General features: G+C 43.5%; 2 protein-coding genes across 2 annotated transcripts in view; one reads left to right on the top strand and one right to left on the bottom strand.

Moving 5' to 3' along the window:
- Positions 1-18,294, top strand: part of tmem178b (transmembrane protein 178B) — an 81,484-nt gene that overhangs the window by 4,898 nt on the left and 58,292 nt on the right. Inside the window, 3 exon segments of the mRNA XM_041030553.1 lie at positions 4,196-4,348; positions 5,217-5,402; positions 5,680-6,408. Of these exon segments, the coding sequence (XP_040886487.1) occupies positions 6,027-6,408 (382 nt within the window). The 5' untranslated portion in view covers positions 4,196-4,348; positions 5,217-5,402; positions 5,680-6,026.
- Positions 522-2,743, bottom strand: mrps33 (mitochondrial ribosomal protein S33). Its single transcript, XM_041030557.1, has 3 exons — positions 2,607-2,743; positions 1,615-1,856; positions 522-1,362 (listed from the first exon to the last, which is right to left on the bottom strand). The coding sequence occupies exons 2-3, from the start codon at positions 1,827-1,829 to the stop codon at positions 1,257-1,259; spliced, it is 321 nt and encodes a 106-aa protein (XP_040886491.1). The 5' UTR covers positions 1,830-1,856; positions 2,607-2,743; the 3' UTR covers positions 522-1,256.

The raw sequence follows: 18,294 nt of genomic DNA, 5'->3' as shown, positions 1-18,294 counted from the left end.
CAAAGAAATCACTAAACACAATAATCTGTCCCCCTATGTTTCAATTTCTAACTCAGACATCAGCTTTAACTACTATCAGTGGTTAATATTGGCCCCTTGACACAGTCCTGTCTCTTGAAACCCCATCTTATGTCCAAATACACTAGAAAATGGAATTCCACCCATATCCAAACATATACTGGAAAAATAAGTTACCACTATCCAAATCCACACTGCGAGTTGTCTGGAAACTTGCAAACCACTGCAACTTTCCTGCCGGTGGAGCTAGAGCTTGATCATTAGCTATAATTTCATCCTCATTTTGAACTTCCAGTAATAAGACTGGGCCTCCAGACAAAGTGACAGTGCAGGACCTTTCTAAGTTAATATAGTACTGACAAAAGTTCACTAAGATAATAAAAAAAAAAAAAGAACGGATATCATTGACATGCAGTTGGCTTGGGGCCTCTGGGGTCCCAAGGCAGTAGAAGCCACATCTGTAACTGTTCATTTGGATCAATAAGAGAGAAAAAGAGGGGGGGTTGCATTCATTTATTTTTCTGTCCTTGTAACTGTCAACAGTGACCCAGTGCAGGTCAGAATATTCCTAGGACCTGGAGCTTGGGAGCCGCAGGGTTCCACAGCTGGGATGTGAGACACCGTACATACAAACTGATGACAAAATGCTTCATCAGTATTCACTACACAACTCATTGCCAACATCTGTGTACTGTGTTGTGGTTTTATTGGAGCATTTTTGAACAGCAGGCTGAAAGAACTTAGTAACACTATACATTCCTCACACTGATTTTTATTTTGAAAACATGATAGATGTCTGTTTGAATCATTTTCCAACCACTGACAGTTAAGGTAGCACCATCTAACAACGCCTGAGTTAGGGTTGTCTTTGTAGCATCCAACCTAAAGACATATGTTAGCATTTGATTGGCTGTTTCTTTCTCCATACTGTTTCACCCCTTGCAACTTAAACACAAGAGATCATACATGTTCAACAATAAAAATTATGGCATTCACTTCAATACAACAGACATAGATGAGAATGTTTCATGTGTAATCCTGACATAAGGTATTATTCATGCCAACGTAGTACAGCTTCAGACAAAACAACTGGACAGTCGTGACTGGACCGATTGAGTTCTTCCAGGATTAGCAGGCTCCCCACATTGATAGTGTACACAGTCCACTGCTGTGTGTCTCCATAAGAAGAGAAAAAAAATAAGTCCTGTGAAAAGATGAAGCAGTAGAAATGTTACAGCTCATTTCTTCTTGACCGCTCTCTTCCCCTCTCCCTTCTTTGGTTTCCCTTTTCCTCTTAGTTTCCTCAGGCGATACATTTCATCTTTGAAGTCTTCGTGCTCATCTCTGAGAAAGAAGAGAAAATAGTTTAGTAAAACTTTCATGCTTACTGAGGGTTACACCCACACCAGTACTCTTAATTTCTCGTTAACTGAAATACCATTTCCAATCACTGATTAATTCAACTTTGCCATTTTGTTGATCGCTGTTAAGCCACCGCCAATGAAACTCAACACTTCCTGTTGAGTTTTGAGTATTTTTGCCCCAAGTCACACCCTGTACCAACAATAGGGAGCAAGTGAGTAGGTTTTACTGTACCTGAACAGTCCCATGAACCTGAGCTTCTGGGTCATAGCATAGTAAATTTTGTGGTGTGGGTACCAGTCGTACACTTCCTTTCTCTTGGCGAGGGGAGGCTCCTCGAACAGCCTGACCACCTTCATAGATTTAGAGTCTGTGGGACGCACCACTTCCCCGAAGATCCGTGCGCTCAGTCTGGCCATGCGTATGGCATAGCTGGACGGACCGGCCATGACTGCTCAACAGGGCAGAGACAAGACCTGATAACACAGAATAGATAGGTAAAACATAAATACCATATCACATCAGTGCATTACATTATTAAAGAATAGTGATACATAGTGAGTGTATCACTATTTTCTTAAAGCAAACTTGTTCAGCTGTTTAACAAATTTCATATATTTGATGACATGTTGGTGCATTTGAATGACATGACACTTATTATTATTATTATATCTCATTATATAGACTCTGATCAGGAACAAATATATATATATATATGAATAGGACACCTCTACAATTACCTGGGCCTGTCCTCAGCAGGCCAATTCAGTAATCTAGCTGTGGTTATTTTGTATGGGGAAAGGTCTCTGCTTTCAAAACATGCAGCTACAAGGAAGTGTATTTCAACAGAGGTGACACATTTCCCAAACTGGGCCTCTATTTCAGAATCAAAACAAAGATGGCAGCCTGCAGGCCTTCTGAATAGGAAGCATAAGTTTCTTTCTTTTTTTTTGGCATGCATACTTTGCAATTCTACACACTAGTTTAAGCTATTCTAGATTTCATTATTATGATTTTAAGAATTTGTCATCATTATAATTGTCATCATTATAATGGTCTGAGACTGAACAACATTTGAAAGCCATATCTTAAAAAAAAAAGAACCTAAAACAGAGCAGTGTCTGCTGCCATGCTACAGGAGGCTATACGAATGTCTGTCTGTCCACTATAAATGAGGGCATTTCATGCTCTCAGTTCTTCTTCAGAGTAATAACATGGTGTCTTACCCGAGTCTGTAGTCACTGAGGAATTAGTTAAGCACTGTGTAACCGCTGGTAAAACGCATTTAACCCTAGTTAGTAGTTCAATTATCTGTATTAACATTCAAGCTAACATTAACCTTCACGCACCATACTGCCATCACAGGCTCTATTGCGCATGTCACATTTTCCGTGGAGCTGATTGGCTGGTTGCTTTCACGTCCTGTTTCCGGTATTTTATTTTTCCAATATACTCGCTTTATAAATTTAACATTAATATACCAATAAGACTTTAAAAAAAGTTCAAATTCGCGCAGACTGGTCGTTATTATTGATGTGCTCTGATGTATGTTTTATGCAATCAGGCGCTGACAGGAAGTCCGTCGCTCTTGAGTGACACGGTCGATTGACTAACTTAGCACAAAGTTCCGTTTCTCAGGCAGGTGTACGTTTGGTTTGGTACGTCCGTGTCCTGCCGTGTTTGTATACAGCGTTAATGTATTAATGTACGTTTTTTCGTTTTAATGTATTATTTGACACAGTTAGTAAAACTATAAGCTATAATGCGTCTAGCAACTTACAAGTAAACTGCGTCTCAACAACTACTTAACAATTAGCTACAAATTTCATACTTCAACAATCAATCAATCAATGCAGATTAAAGGCACCACCAATCCCTATCTGTCCTAACAGGGCACACTCTGTCCCTTATTACACAGGGACAGGCAAAGATTGACATAGGTTAATGTTCAATTAGGATTAGAGAAGAGTAGGGATAGACAGGTTTTTGAAATGGACTCAAAAATGATGAGGGACATTGCAGACTTCCTGAGGCCTAATGTCCAGACTATAGGCTCTACATCCAAGGAGAGGCTTTATTATCGAGGGAAGATGTGAAAATGACGCCATTATGAGTAAGTGGAAGGCTTTGTCATTTCAAAATGTATTTTGTAATCATGTAGATTTACTAATATGTTGGATCCATATGATGGGCAGCTTATACCACAGATGGAAGCAGAGTGAACATCTTGCTAGAGTGGTTTTCAGTATCTGGTCCAAATGCTTAGAGTCTGGATTGTATGGTGGATTTAGGCTCACTGTGTTTCTTCATGTTCACTGCAAATTTGTAGGATTCAAATGTGCATATGTTTGTTTTACCACCACAACATCCTATAACCTATGTCTGCTGGATGTCATAAATCTATGGATATAAGCTTCTTTAATCCATTGAAAACTGAAAGTGCTTTTCTGATACTAGTGCTCTCTGTTTTTTTTATCATTTAAGCTGATAAGTTTACATAATGTGTATTTTTTTTAATGAATTTGTGTTTAATCGACTTGGATGAAACTGGGTGGCGGATCTAGGTCGAGGGGTCATTTTTTCCACCAACCTTGTAAACAGGCCCATTCTGTGTTCAGATTGTATTGTTTTTTTTGTTGCCTATTCCTTGCTTTGTTGCCATTTTTTATGATTATCTTTCCAATCTCTTACATCCCATACATCTTTTTTTTCTTAGCTTAGCTTTTGTTATGGTATTTTACTAAATGTTTATGAATTGCTGAAAACTAAAGCTGTCATTGTTCATTTCTGTTGTGTCTTTGCAATTTATTTACAGAAGAGGGCGCCAGATATGAAGAAACTGCGGCCACAGACTCCTCTGGACATTTTCAAAGCTTCACCTCCCCAGCAGGAGTGACACTGCCTGACAGCACTGGAAATCAACGGGCCCATGAACTCAGACTTACAGCACAGACTCTGGCAGAGACAGGTAAAAGAACAGCTTATTACAGTCCGTGCTGGGAGGAGGTTAGTGTATGGAAAGCCAAAAGGGTCACATTTCATCTCAATTTTAAAGTGTTGTAAACTCCATTCTGACCACCGCTGGGTGATTTATACATATGATTAAATGTTTGAATATGTGAAGTAGAGTGTAGTTATATTTCAGCCATTTAATAGACTCCTGCTTGTTGACTGGGGTAACCCAGCTTGTGTGCTGTTACTGTAACACTCCTCACATTAGGGGCAATTATATGATTATACATTATGTACCATAATTAAAATCATAACATCAAAAATTTGCTGTGGGCCCCTATTGACACCACCATTTCTCACATTTTCTGTACATTAGGTTTATTAGTTGATTAAGAATCTATAATTAGTTTATGGGGATTTGGTTGAACACGGGTTTATTCAGTAATATGTACCATGTTAGCAAAATATGTAAAGAAATAAAAGCCTTTAAACAAAACTTTAACTCAGGGCCTCATGGGTAATGATGCAGGGAGACTGCTTTAAGCCTCTCATCATTTCAGTTCATCACGTGCAGTTTGTAATGTGTGCATTCAGGCTATTAACAAATTAAAAAAAAAAAAAAAAAGAAATTCTAATTAGAGTCCAGTAAAGCTGGAGAATATGCCCCCCCCCCCCTCCCGAGGATCTGGAGCTCCAAGATGGTTGCATGCTTTGCCTTGTTGATAATCCAGCTGGATGCTAGCTATAATATTTGCAGTTTTAAATAAAATTCCAAATGCATTATTGTTTCTTTCCTTTCCTGTAGTAACAGAAGTTGTGGTAGTCTGTGGTTGTTCAGACAAATATCATGTAGCCTGTAAGCTAACACTCCAGCGCTCTTCCAGACAGGTTGCCGTTGATTGGTCCGCGCACGGGCCTTGCTCTGTGGCAGCTGCCGTCATCCGATCAGACGTGGTGGGGATGCTGACTCCGCCGGCCGATCCCCCACTCTCCTCCTCCTCCTCCTCCTGCTGCTACTGCTGCTGCTGATGGGACTGCGGTCTGCACGGTGCTCCGTTTGGATCCTTCAGGTACATTCACACTGAGCGGCTCACGTTATTTGAGTCGCATCTGGTGGCGGTCTGGTATTATATTATTATTATAGTGTGACGTGGTATTTGTTAAATAGGCTCTCTGGTTGTTTCTGCAGTTGTTTTTTTACTGCCCCCTTCTCTTTCCGTGGTTTATTTAAGAGGGTGGGTTATGCAGTGAGGGTTATAGGCTATTTTGTGTAAAATATAACCAGTGCTTGACTGACTTGTCTGTGTGAACGCAGTGCTTGATGTGTTTGCGTGTCGCCCTGCTCAGACAGATGGATGCTGAGGATCCGGGGCTGAGATGAGATAAGCCTCCTCTCCATCTCCATCTCCGCCGAGCTGCTGCAGCGCCGCTCACGCAGGGAAGAAAAAAAAAAAAGAAGAAGAAGACGTGGGCACGTTGTGGTCGAAAACACCCGGAATACAGGGGATTTAACATTTCATTTGTGGCAGTGAGCTGTGTCACCGTGAGCCGTGTGAAAGGTTTGCCTTCTTATTTAGCACTGTCGATAATGGTCCCGACGCTGCTCTCCAGAGGTGATGTGAGCTGAACTAGCGGGGAAGCCGCAGAGGAGCTGTCCGTCTGTCGAGGTGCTGATGCGGCTGTGACAAGCGAGCATGGCTGCCGGGAAGTTACTGCTCTACGCCGGGCTCTCTCTTTCTCTTTGCGCCCTGGGCATGCTGGCCGTGGCGATGTGCTCCGACCACTGGTACGAAACCGACGCCAGGAGGTACAGGGAGCGGTGCCGAAGCTTTTCTAGCCGCCGCAAGGACCCGGGCTTCATCTACATCCCTAACAACAGCCTGCCCCTGCGGGCCAGCCGGAGCAGCCTGCCCCGCTGGGAGGAGAAGCTGCTGCTGGCCCGGAACCGGCGGCAGCTGTTTGCCATGAGCGCCGCGGATGAGTGCAGCAGGCAGTATAACTCGACCAACATGGGGCTGTGGAGGAAATGTCATCGGCTTGGCTTCGATCAAGAAATCGAAGATCTCATCCGGAAAGGTAAGAGCTCAAATAATCAACTCCAGAGAGGCTGAAGTAGTTGCACAAACAGCGGCGTTCTTTCCAGACACCGACACCAAGCTGTGATATTTATCATTAGAAAAATCACTTAGGCTGTTCTGTTTGGGCTATTGTTCATTTGACCAAAGGGCGAGCAAGGGCATCGAGCTATTTCGCCTGCTCCGCCAGGGAAAGCAAATGTTTGTCCAAAGGCATGCAGAGCGCCGCTGCCTCCGTGTGAGCGGGGACGTGAACGGCCTGTGGCTGCAGACTTGGCTTGTTGTCATGCTATTTTGCAGGAGAGGGGGAGAATATCGACGCTGAATAACAGTACGTGCGTGTGGTGTTTGAGTTGTGCTCCAGTGAACCTTCCAGAGCAAATAATGACATAATCGTTTAAGGGGCGGGGGGGGGGGGGGTACTGGGTTTGCCAGCCCCCACCCACCCACCACCCACCACCCTCTAACCCTTAATGCTCAGTTACCCAGTTCCCGTTGCATTGCATAGGTGTTTATCCTGTATAGGTTTAATGTGCATGGCTGGATTCACCTGCAAGTGGTGACCCCCCCCCCCCCCCCCCCTCCCCCATGAAAAACAGGAGAGCTGCTCGGCACCCTGTGGAACCACCCATTCTTCCCACTCTCTGGAAATGTAATATATCCCGGAAGAACACATGGCTCATTGATTCATTTAGGTCTATTCCCCATTTAAGCACAGTAACACAGTCCGTAACTGGATTTTTGACACAGGCCCATTTTCGAGACAGGATCTCGGTGTGGCAGTTAGTAAAGCATGACCCATTTAAAGGGTTGTCACCCTAAGGAGCCGCATGTTGTCAGATCATTTATCTGGTAAAATACTCCACATGTGTGAGTAGCAGGTTTTGGTTTTGGCTTGGTTGATTTATTTTATTTTTTTTTTTAGCAGTTTGAAGAGAGAACAGCTTGTCATTATTTTTTAGAGTTTTTAATGAATGATTTTAATCCAGTTGTTCCCAACATTTTTGGCTTTTGACCCCTTAAAAAAAATGAGACAGTGTCAAAGGTTTTGGCCTTAATCTGGGTGTGGGTTATAAGGATCAGTTTCAGTTTCATCTGCTGGATCGCACAGAGGTGAAAACATCCACAAAAGCAAAAATTAGAACATTTGTAAATAATAAACCTGATTTTATGTCACAGAAATATCTATTTTTTTTCTTTTAGATTCTAGAAATAATTTCTTTTTGCGACCCCTCAGGTTTATATGGCCTCAGTTTGGGAACCAACCGTTTAATCAGTTAATCAAACATAAGCAGCAATGAATAAATCATGAAACATAGAAATCGTTTCAGTAGACATGAGGGGAGAGTCGGGGGAAGTTTTGGTCAGCATGAAACAGGATGTTAAGTCATGAGTTCTGATATGAAGGACGTTATGAAACATGGCAGTTTGATTTGTTGCTGAAGTGGCTGTTAATTTATGCAGTTGAATCCACGTTCAAACCAGCAGCGTGATGCTTGTTTCCTGAATTAAAAATGAAAAATGAAGAGTCAAAATTAGTCGTGAAATCTGCGTCGGACCAAAGTCAAATACAAGCTTTCATGCTCGTGTCGCTGATAATGCTACACAGGCTGGTTGCATGTTAAAAAGAGACAGGGAGGCTGAGGTTTCTGATGGAAGTTACTGATCTGAGTCTAAGCTGGAAGAGGACAGTGTGTGTGTGTGTGTGTTGTGTGTGTGTGTACCCTCTGAATGCATGCGTGTGTGTGTGTGAGTGCGTTGCAGCTGTGCCTTCCTTTGAGGATGCCTCAATGGCCTTGATGGCCTACCATCTGCAGTAATGGGCAGCCCACAGTCAGTGGTGTTCAGTGATCAGATGAATGCCTCCATAGAGTGGTCTGATCTGTTCCAGCTCTCAGCTCCATCAGCATGAAAAAAAAAAAAAAAAGAAAAAGTTTGTCATCATGATGCATCTGACACTAACTCCACACTGATGGGTCAATAAGGACCAAGTTGTACAGATGCTGCGTGTCCTTACATGTGCAGTTGTGTGATCTGCTATCAGCACTTATAGCTCTCACCCTGTGCTGCTATGCTTCATCCATACAGCGACAACCATCTATAGTTATTATTACCATTACTGCTGCTGCTATGACAACGACTACAGCTACTGCTGCTTCTCATACTTGTACCACAGCTGCTATTGCTGCTACCACTGGTCCTGCTACCATTGCTACTGCTGTTTCTTCTACCACCACTACTGCTGCTAATGCTTCTGCTCATGCTTTTACTACTGCTGCTGTTACTATTAGCACCAATACTACTACTACTGCATCTGCTACTACTAATGCTGCTGCTGATACCTCTTTTTCTGTTGCTATTTCTGCTTCTGCTCCTTTTGTTGATGCCACCGCCTCTTCTACTCCTGCTACTACTCGTAGTAGCTATTAAATCTATACCTCTGCTGTTACTGTTACTCTTTCTGCTGCTACTTCTGCTGCCTTTTGCAATTGCTACTACCCCTGCTAGTGCTGCTGCTGTATCTACTGCCATTACTTCTAGTAGGCCGGCTACTGGCTGCGCTATTGCTACTTCAACTGCTAGCAACTCCTTCTTAGCCCTACTACTATTGCCACTACCACATCTGCACCTAATACACCTGTTGCTGCAGGTACACCTGTCCAGCTTCCACTACTACTGCTACTGCTTATTAGCTACATGTCTAAACCCTGATGAGTAATTTCCTGTCCATTCGAATAAGGTAGCACTTAAAAAAAAAAAACATAAATAAATTCATAAAATAAAATACAGAAATTAAATAAATATGGTAATTTTTTGGCTATACAAATGAATCATAATCCACAAGCACTTATCATATCTCTGTACACAGATCAGGCCTGATTCACCTTCGCATTTAACTCCATATTTAACAGTTCTGAAACTCCAATCTCTCCAAGCTCATCCATCTCCCTGGCATGTGCACTAATGATGCTTCAGCTGTTCATGTTTGGCCAGATCAGCAACATCCATTCATCTCCTCATCTCAGAGGCATCTTGCACAACCCCCAGGCTGCATCTTTATGTAGATTTATGGAAGCAGGAGCATCAGGGAGAGAAGCAAGTGTCAACAGGTCAATGCAGAACACTAAGCCCTCCATTTTAATGAGTTTGGCAGTTACAGTATGAGCATAATGTGTGTGTTTGTGTATATGGAGTATGTCGGGGTGGGTTATCAGAGGATGGCCATGATTTCACACAGAGTGTTGTGTCTATGAATGCCTGATGTGTCTTAGTCCTCTGTGCCATTTGAGCTCCATTGTTTTCCAGAAACTATCAAAACACATCAGTGAGACACACGGTTGCCGTGGGTGACATGTTCCTTCGTGACCACGAACACACAACACTGTAGTTTATTTTGACTCAGTCCCACATACACTGTCCTACTGGCCTAAATACTCAATGGGGCGCCAAATGTGGATTAATCCGCCACTGTAAATAGTCCCCAACGCACCATTTCCTCCTGTTTGAGTAAAATTTCTTAGAAACTACTACAATAACCAATTATTTTAGCTAATCACTAAGCCTTAAATTAAAAAAAAGGAAAGAAACTATTTAAAGATTTGCATCTGCATTAGGAACCAATGACTTTGGAGCTGAAGCCACTGGCAAGGCAAAGAAGACAAGAAGTACTGAGTGTCAAACTAATACATTGTTGGTTTGGTCTTTTTATGATGTTGATAGTAAGAAAAATATATAACATTTCCAGCCTCGTCCTTTGCGTTTTCACCAAATGATGAGAATCAACGGCATCATCAGTAACAGCAGACATTAGAGGCCTCTGGGCTCAGACCTGTGATAGGCCTCACCTCCTATGGAGCAGCAGCAGCATCCACAGGACTAATTTTTAAATATAACTCTAAAGTCCTGGTGATGGATAAAAATTGCACCTGAACCCGAGTCTTTCGTTCAGTCTGGAGATCAAAAGAAGCTGTCTGACTCCTTTTAAAAGCCTCTTTCCACACCGACGCTACTTTGCACATGCATTCCTCAAAACACCACAGGGCACTATAGAAAGTATTATAGGAACCGTGTCAAACATGTTTAAAGTGCTTCCCTATTTTATCAAAAGGTTCGCAACATTCAACATTAGGTTTACTGTAGCTGAAGTATGCATGCTGGAGTTCAGACTTGTTATGGACAGATAGTTCAGGACTCAGGGACTGAGACTGGGAAAATTCCAAGAACATCTGAGGAGGAACATGATAATACAGAATCAGGCAGGATCAGGACATATATATACTGTAATTGACTCATAGGTATTTGGGATTTTTGTGAGGCCAAGGCTTCTAAACAGGTGAATGCCACACCGGCATCCAATTGTTTGTGTTCACTGACCACACAACCCAGGTTAACAATCTGAACAGTTGCTATGTGTAAGCTTGGTTTCTGATGCTGTGACTGGCCGCTATAGGCGACCTCCTGCTGCAGGAGCAGCTCGCTCTGTCTTTCTGTCTGTCTGTCACAGAGAAAGAAATCCTCAAAAGATGAAACAGCAGCTGAGAGACACCAGGCTAAAAACAGAGGTTTGAGGCAGAGGATGAGAGGAAAGTGGAAAAAAAGCCAAGGATGGCTAGGAAGAGAGAGGAGATTACAGGGAGGAGAGGGGGAGTGAGAGAGGTGGGCGGGTGTGGGCGAGGGGGGAGGGAGGAGGTTGAGGCCTCCTCATCTTGCACCATCTGTTGTAGCTCTGCGAGGGAAAAGGCCTTTTGGGTCCTGATCAAGACATTCACAGTCCTCGTCCAAGCAGAAAGAACAGGGAGAGGCTCTGGATTGGATTACCTCGCTCCCCAGGGGTCCTGTATCACGGGGAGGGCTAAATTAGACACTACGGGAGGCTAAAGGTGCCTCGTAGGTTCCCTGCCAATGAGCGTGCTGGCAAGGCTGCTCATCTGAAAGGCACATGGAAGAAGGTGGAGGGGCGGCTGCCTTCATTGCTGCTGGATGATTGTTAGTTGGAAGCTGATGTTGATTTGTTTTTGAGGTTTGCTTAGAATGACAAATGAAAATTGACTTTTTTTTTTTCTCTGTCGGTTAAGGAGGCACTTGAGTCAGTGTCGGTTGGGTCTGAAGACCACCGATTGGGCAAATGAAAAGAATCCAAGGTTGTGGAGTTAGGAAGAAGGCTTCGAATCATTGAAGGACACTTGTGGTCACAGTTTGCTGAACCACGGTGGATGGACACACGCTGGTGCTCATGTCAATTTGTTGCTGGGACAAACCACCGGCAATTCACCTGCCCTTTCATAAGACAAAGGTTTTCTGCTTTATGCTACTGGTGCTCGATGAAGGCCTCTGCTCACACGTAGAACAATGAGGTTATTTACGTGCGAGGCAGTTTGTTGTGGCCGCAGCAGCCAGACACAGGGGTTCTCTCGTCTTCCTGGAAACATTTAAATTATTCAGACACATATGGCAGCACTCCTTGCTCATTAGTGCCCCTGCAGTCTGCAGCCCGGCCGAGGAGACTGACTGAGTGCTTGTTAGCTGCTGCTTCCGCTGCCGCCGCCGCTGCTGCTGCTTCTGCTTCTGCTACGGCCATTTACACCCTGAGTGTAACTAATGAAACACAGACGCGATGCAATCCCGTGACTCTGTTTTCAATACAGTCGGGGGTTCAATGATGCCATCCACCTAAATACGACTGACAAACTAATTTCCCCCTTTTTTCTTCAACTTAGCTCAGTTGAAGTTGTAGCCACTTTGTTGTGTTCTACATCCGAGGGGGGGGGGGGGGGTGGGGGGGTAAGTTCAGGCTCTCACTTGACTGTGTGTTCAACCATTCACTCATATCTTTAGTCCACAAAATTTTAATTTAATATAAAACATGACTGACATTAAAGCTGGTCCTGATTAAGCTCAGGAACAGAAAAATAAGGGGAATTAGCTCCTTTCATTTTTAAAAACTTAAAGCATTCATTTAGAAGCATTTGACTTTGTTCTGTCTCTATGAAAATAATGAATTGAAAGTGTCATTACAGCCCAGTATCACTGGTTAAATATCTTTTATATGAATGTATTGATATGTGACTGTACTGTAGCATACAGTAATGATATTTTCATCCTTCCCACAAAAGTATACTGAGCTTATTTAATTCTGAAAAGGAGGCAAAACAATCAGAAAATGTATTTATCAGTAATTTTCTAAGTGTGGTTCAGAAAAGCGTTTCATTGCTCATATATTATCTTTTTATTTCCTGCCAATTTTTTTTTTCTAATTTCATTATTTTTATTTAAATGTGATTTTAATTTTTAATCATCCAGAGTTCTGGGGTTAAAATCAAATTCCATTCATGGTGAGAAATCCCAGGAATTGTGGGAAAAGGATGATATAGTCCTGATATATTCATGTTAAATGACAGGGAAGCCTGAAACCTTGGTGGTGTGGTTCCATTGGCTGTTTAATGATCTCTGTAGGCGTGGCCTCAGGGTAGCTAGGACCATCAATACGGTTTTCAACACTTTTGCATTGTGTGGTTCTTTTGTTGCCTTTCAGCGTTGTTGTTCCACAGCAGAGCAGGCTGCATACAATACATTATGGTCATTTAGTATTACGAGAAAGTCACATCCTGTGCCTTTCAAATGAAAATGAACAAACGCGCATATGATGGCGGCGGCTTCACATGCAGTGGGCACATTTGATTCCTGTTTAGACTCTTAATGTGTGTCTGTTTGAAAGGGCCAGCGTCAGAGAGCAGCTCTGCTTTGCTGGGAGACTTACTCATCATGAAGTCAGTCTGACTCCTGTAACCACAGGCAGAGTAGATGGAGAGAGAGAGAGAGAGAGAGAGAGATGAGGAGGAAGAAGAAGCAGCACGAAGTGGTTTGTTTCCCCACAGCCACGCAGCCAACATCAATGTTTGATGACCTCATGCCGTCTCCCACAGACCAGCCGTGGCAGTACGGAGACACACAGCTCCGCACGGAGCATGTGCAGCCTCGGGGACAGACCCACCATTTATAGCTGATGCATGCGCGCGCTAACCCGCGTACTCAGAAAACACATAATACCTACTTAGATGGGTGTACTGTACACGCCACTCACATCCCACATGTATAAAGAGCATGATTTATCCAGCATAAATAATAAATGATGCACTCAATGCACTTCCTCTGATACGGTCTCTTGACACACAGTGCGCATGCATATGATACACCCATACAAGAGAATGATGCTGCTTTTTCTCCATGGAGCGTGGAGGATGAAGCTTTGAATTAAAAAACTGTTAGCATGGGACAAAATGATAAGATTGTTTTGTGACTAGAATTGATTGAAAGAAGGAAAGAAAAAAAAAAAAAAACTGTGAACACGTTATACGACCCGAGATATCTCTACGATTACTGGCCCAAATTACCACAAAATGCACCAGGGGTATTGATCCTCAGCCTGGTTTCCAGACCTGTGACTCGCTGCCTGCATCTCCAGTTATCTGAGTAGCTGGAATAGCTGTGGTGTGGTTCTGACTGATGCCTGTTTTCCTTCAGCTGCCCCCGAGCTTTACAGGCAGGATGGAGAGCGGCTGCTGGAAGTCAACTTACAGAAATAAGAACTCTTAAATGGACGTCTTCAATCAATGTCAGTTCGTTGTCAGGTCTTTATAAAAAACCATCATGTCCCTTTCTTGCCACCTCTTCGGGTAAGGTTGGATCAGCTTTAGGCAAATGTCCTGTATAATTATATAGATTGCTTATAGATCGTGCAGGAGATCACTTCCCACAATCACTTCTACTTACCTAAGGAGGTTTCGATACTGAACCTCATTAAGTGGTTTTGGGGTATCAGCCAGACTTGATTGATCCACATTAAATACACTTTCTTTCTTTGTCAAGGTCATTTATTTTAGGACTCACTGTTTCTGTTATAAGTTGCATTCATTCATTTGTAAAAACAGGAGCACTGATATCAGCAGAAACCCCCCTCCCCCGCCAATTATCACACACTGATAGTCTGCGTCAGTCACCCAAGACATCCCAGACTTTATTTAGATAATCATTTGCCATACAGACAACAGTAATACGACGTATCAATCTAAATGAGCGCTGCTGTATAATTTGCTGCCCTCTGTGTCTAATTGCTGCATTTGCAGCGATCTCAGTCTATCATTAAAAACTTTTCAGTTGAAACTCTTGTTTCAGGAAAGTGTCCTCTCTGGCATGGAGGAAGTGCTGCTTTGGTTGAATTTGGAGCTGGCTGTTACCAGACAAAGAGAAGAGCAACAAGTACGAAAAAAATGGATAAAAAGTAAAATATGGATGGAGGTATGGATGCGAGTGTTTCCTGACTGCGTTGGGAGGTGAATATTGTAGAGTAATGTGGTTTATGTGAAGGATTTCTATTTAATGACTCTGGTCCATAGAAATGTCACGCAAACTGTGGGTGGTGACACACAGCATGTATTCACACACACACACACACATGCACACATCTCCTTTTTAGCTTTAGTGACTTCGCTCTGAACGTTTAACCCACACTCAGTGGAAGCTTGACATCTCCATGGAGACAAAATTACCCTGGACTTGTGATTGGCAGTCAGAGGCTTTAGGGAGGTGAGTGGGTGAGAAGCAGAAGGTACAAATTTGACACCACGTGGAGGCATGAACCCCCCCCCCCCCAACCTAACCCCACCCCCACTCCTCACTCACTATTTGGAGGATGACTCAGAGCTGCCTGTCATGTACAGACTGCATACACTTACCGACTCTGCACATTTCAGAGTCAGAACGACTTGTATGGGTCAACGTGACGTGGACACATGTCCGGCTAATTGGTTAGCAAATGTCATTCATAATTCTGCCAGTCAAATCCTGGTCTGACCAGCGCAGAGAGACACACAGCTGTCCCCAGCTGCTTTGACACTGTCTGTGAAAAGCTTCTCCTTCAGCTAATTAAATACCTGCAGCCATCTGAAGGCAGCACTCTGACTCTTTCTATTGAAATCATACAAATGGATGTTTCTGAGGTGCTTTAAAGATTATATTAGCTGCAGGAATCTCGGGCAGCGTGGCCCAGATCAGCAGACTGTGAAAGGACACAGCTGCAGAAACAGCTGGAGCTGGAGGGGTCTCATGGTGAGGTCTAATAGTGACAGTGCTACAAATTTAGAATATCGGTCAGTGTATCTTGTTAAATGGTCTCCAGCTTTATGTTGAAATTTGGGTGAAGCTCCCCTTTAGAGCAGTGTTGCAGAGTCTGTTTCGGTTTCTATAAGTCTGCTGGTTTCAGCCTGTTCAACCGGTTTTATTCAATAGATTTTAGAGGTAGAATGTTCAATAATTCACATGAAAAACGTCCACAGAGGAAAGAAAAACAATATTTGTTGCAGCAGGACTTTCTGTTTTGTTACCCTGTTCATCCTCTTGTGACCCCTTACATTTGTCTTGCAGCCCCCGACTCCTCCCGGTTGGGAACCACTGATCTAAAGCATTTCTGCCTTCTGCAAACACACCCTAATAAATTAACATAGCACAGTACAACAGTCCCTCGGGGGTTCAGAGATGACGGTGCAGATGCTGGGGCTCAGACAGTCGGGCCTGTAAACGCCGCTGAGACTTCCTGAAGCGTTTGGACTGAAAACCATTTTTTGATTCCACATCAGCGGAACGTTGCCATTCTTTAAAAAAAAGGCAGCGCTCTCTCTCTCTCCTGTGGCGCCTCTCCAGCCTTGTCTTCCTCCGGCACGTTTAATCAATGGCTTATCAAGTCAAGAGAGCGCTGTGGGCCTGTAGGAAGAGAGTGCATCAATCAGATCCTTATTTTGCCTGCCCAAAGACTGAGTGCCTGTGAGGGAGGGAGAGCAGATGAAGGGAAGCTCTGTGGCCACAGCTGCCTCCCTCACAAGAAAAGGCCTTTTTTACTGCTCAAGACCGCGGGACAATACAAGAATTATGTCCTCTAAAAGGACCATTGTGGTGCAAGTAGAGCATCCAGGCTGGGTGTTAAGTGAAAGGCTGTAGCTGTCTTAGCTTGTGTGCTGGCTTTGCTCATAGCATCGTCTCACGCTCGCTTTGAAAAGATCGCTTATCTGCAGCCTCTGATTAATACTGGAGGGACTGAATGAGAGCATCATCATCACCACCATCATCCTCATGGTCTGCTTCCTGACAATTAAGAAACAACCCCCCATCACACCCCCACGCTTTTTTTTCCCTGTTGTCATGGTAACGCGCGATTTACTGTCTTGACAGATGTTATTCAGGCAAGATTGAGCCCTCAGCTGAGCTGATGCGAGGCGAGAAGGGATCAGGAGCGGCGTTTTTTTTTCCGAATGTCAGTAGGTTAGACAACAAAGCTTCCGGCTCCCGATGGCGACGGGCGTGAAAAAAAAGAGAGGCCGCGTTCCCACGGTGACATCGTCACTGTTTCCAGCCAGCCGCACCTTACGCCGCGGTCTGGGCTGTGTTTGCTGTGTGTTTTCTCACAGAGAGGAGAAGGGAACGGGGCCTCAGTGTCACCTGAGGATGCTGGGGCCCAAAACGTCTTGAGTGATTCTTTTCAGTATTGTTAAATGAACAGTTTATTTAAACATGGATTTATATTTGGAGATTGGTTTTTATATACGTTAAGAAAAAGGAGAATGTAACTTTTTTCTTCAACTTCCTTTGTGTGGACGCCCCTGTTACTGCAGTTTCATGCATATCATATCATAGCACGATGGCAATATGGTTACCATGGTCACCCTTTAAGCTAAAGCTGATGGCATCATCTTTTACTTCTATTATAACTGGAAATAATAGAAATACTGTTGATGTTTCTGTTTCCTTTCGGCTATAGTGGAATTCAGAGTTGGAGGATTCAGGGATAATTTGTGTGTTATTTCATTTTTGTGAGCAGCTGCTGCACCTGCTGCACCATGATCCTTATAAGATTAACATTATTTTTTCATCGTGATTATCCAGCTAAACACACGCAGTGTCTTTGCAGTTTAGCCAATGCGACCCCAGCGTTACAGTCCCACTTTCGTTCCATTTTTTTTTTTATGCCCAAAACAAAAACTTTCATCACGCCTTTGAAACTGACTTGTAAATCACATCTTGACAGCATCGTGACATTACGTCAGCCCGAACAATGTAACAGTATAAAAACGGCATAATTAGGAAAAAATCCAAATAACTGCGCTGACAGCACAGTCATCACTCAACGCATGACAAAAACACTTTTTTTTTTTTTTTAAAGTGCTGCTGTTGGTTGAAAGCTGGATTTGAAATATATTTTGTCCAAGCTGAAGAGCCTGGATCCTGAATCTGATCCAAACCCTCTGACACAACAGATCAATAGGCCTACAGACAAATTCCTACAGGAAGCTGCACAGAACAGAGGAAACCACCTGAAATAATATAAAGGAATAATAATAATAATAAAATAATAATAATAATAATCACCTCAGGACCAGCCGTGTCTTATGTGCATGGCGCATGAACAAACAGCAGTCAGGGAAAACTGTTATTATTCCCAATGGCTTTTCACACGTGGCAGTGGACACACTCATTGTTAATCAGTCTAATGTTTTGTGTGTAAAATTAATTTTGGGAGGTGGAGGCATGGGTAATGGGTGGGGGGGGGGGGGGCATTGCATCCCCTCGGCTATGAGCCCACATCGTCTTGTTTCTCCTCACCGCGGAAAGAAGCGCAGAAATACCTCAGCCCTCTGTGCCCCCCCCCCCCCCCGCTTAAACCCGCACAAGGGCTTCATCTCATTCTGCTTAACAGCTCCGTCTCCTCGCATAATCATCAAGCCCCCTCGGTTTTTCCGTCGTGCCTCTTTCATCTCCTTTTACCTTCTAATTTGCACTGAGTTCATAATTATAACACGCAGGATGACGGGAGAGAGACGAACGGAGGCTGAGATGGTGC

The sequence above is a fragment of the Toxotes jaculatrix genome, chromosome 22 (genome assembly GCF_017976425.1).
Source record: "Toxotes jaculatrix isolate fToxJac2 chromosome 22, fToxJac2.pri, whole genome shotgun sequence".
Taxonomy (NCBI): domain Eukaryota; kingdom Metazoa; phylum Chordata; class Actinopteri; family Toxotidae; genus Toxotes; species Toxotes jaculatrix.
The sequence above is the reverse complement of the archived record's forward strand: the minus strand, read 5'-3'. Positions and strand labels throughout refer to the sequence as shown.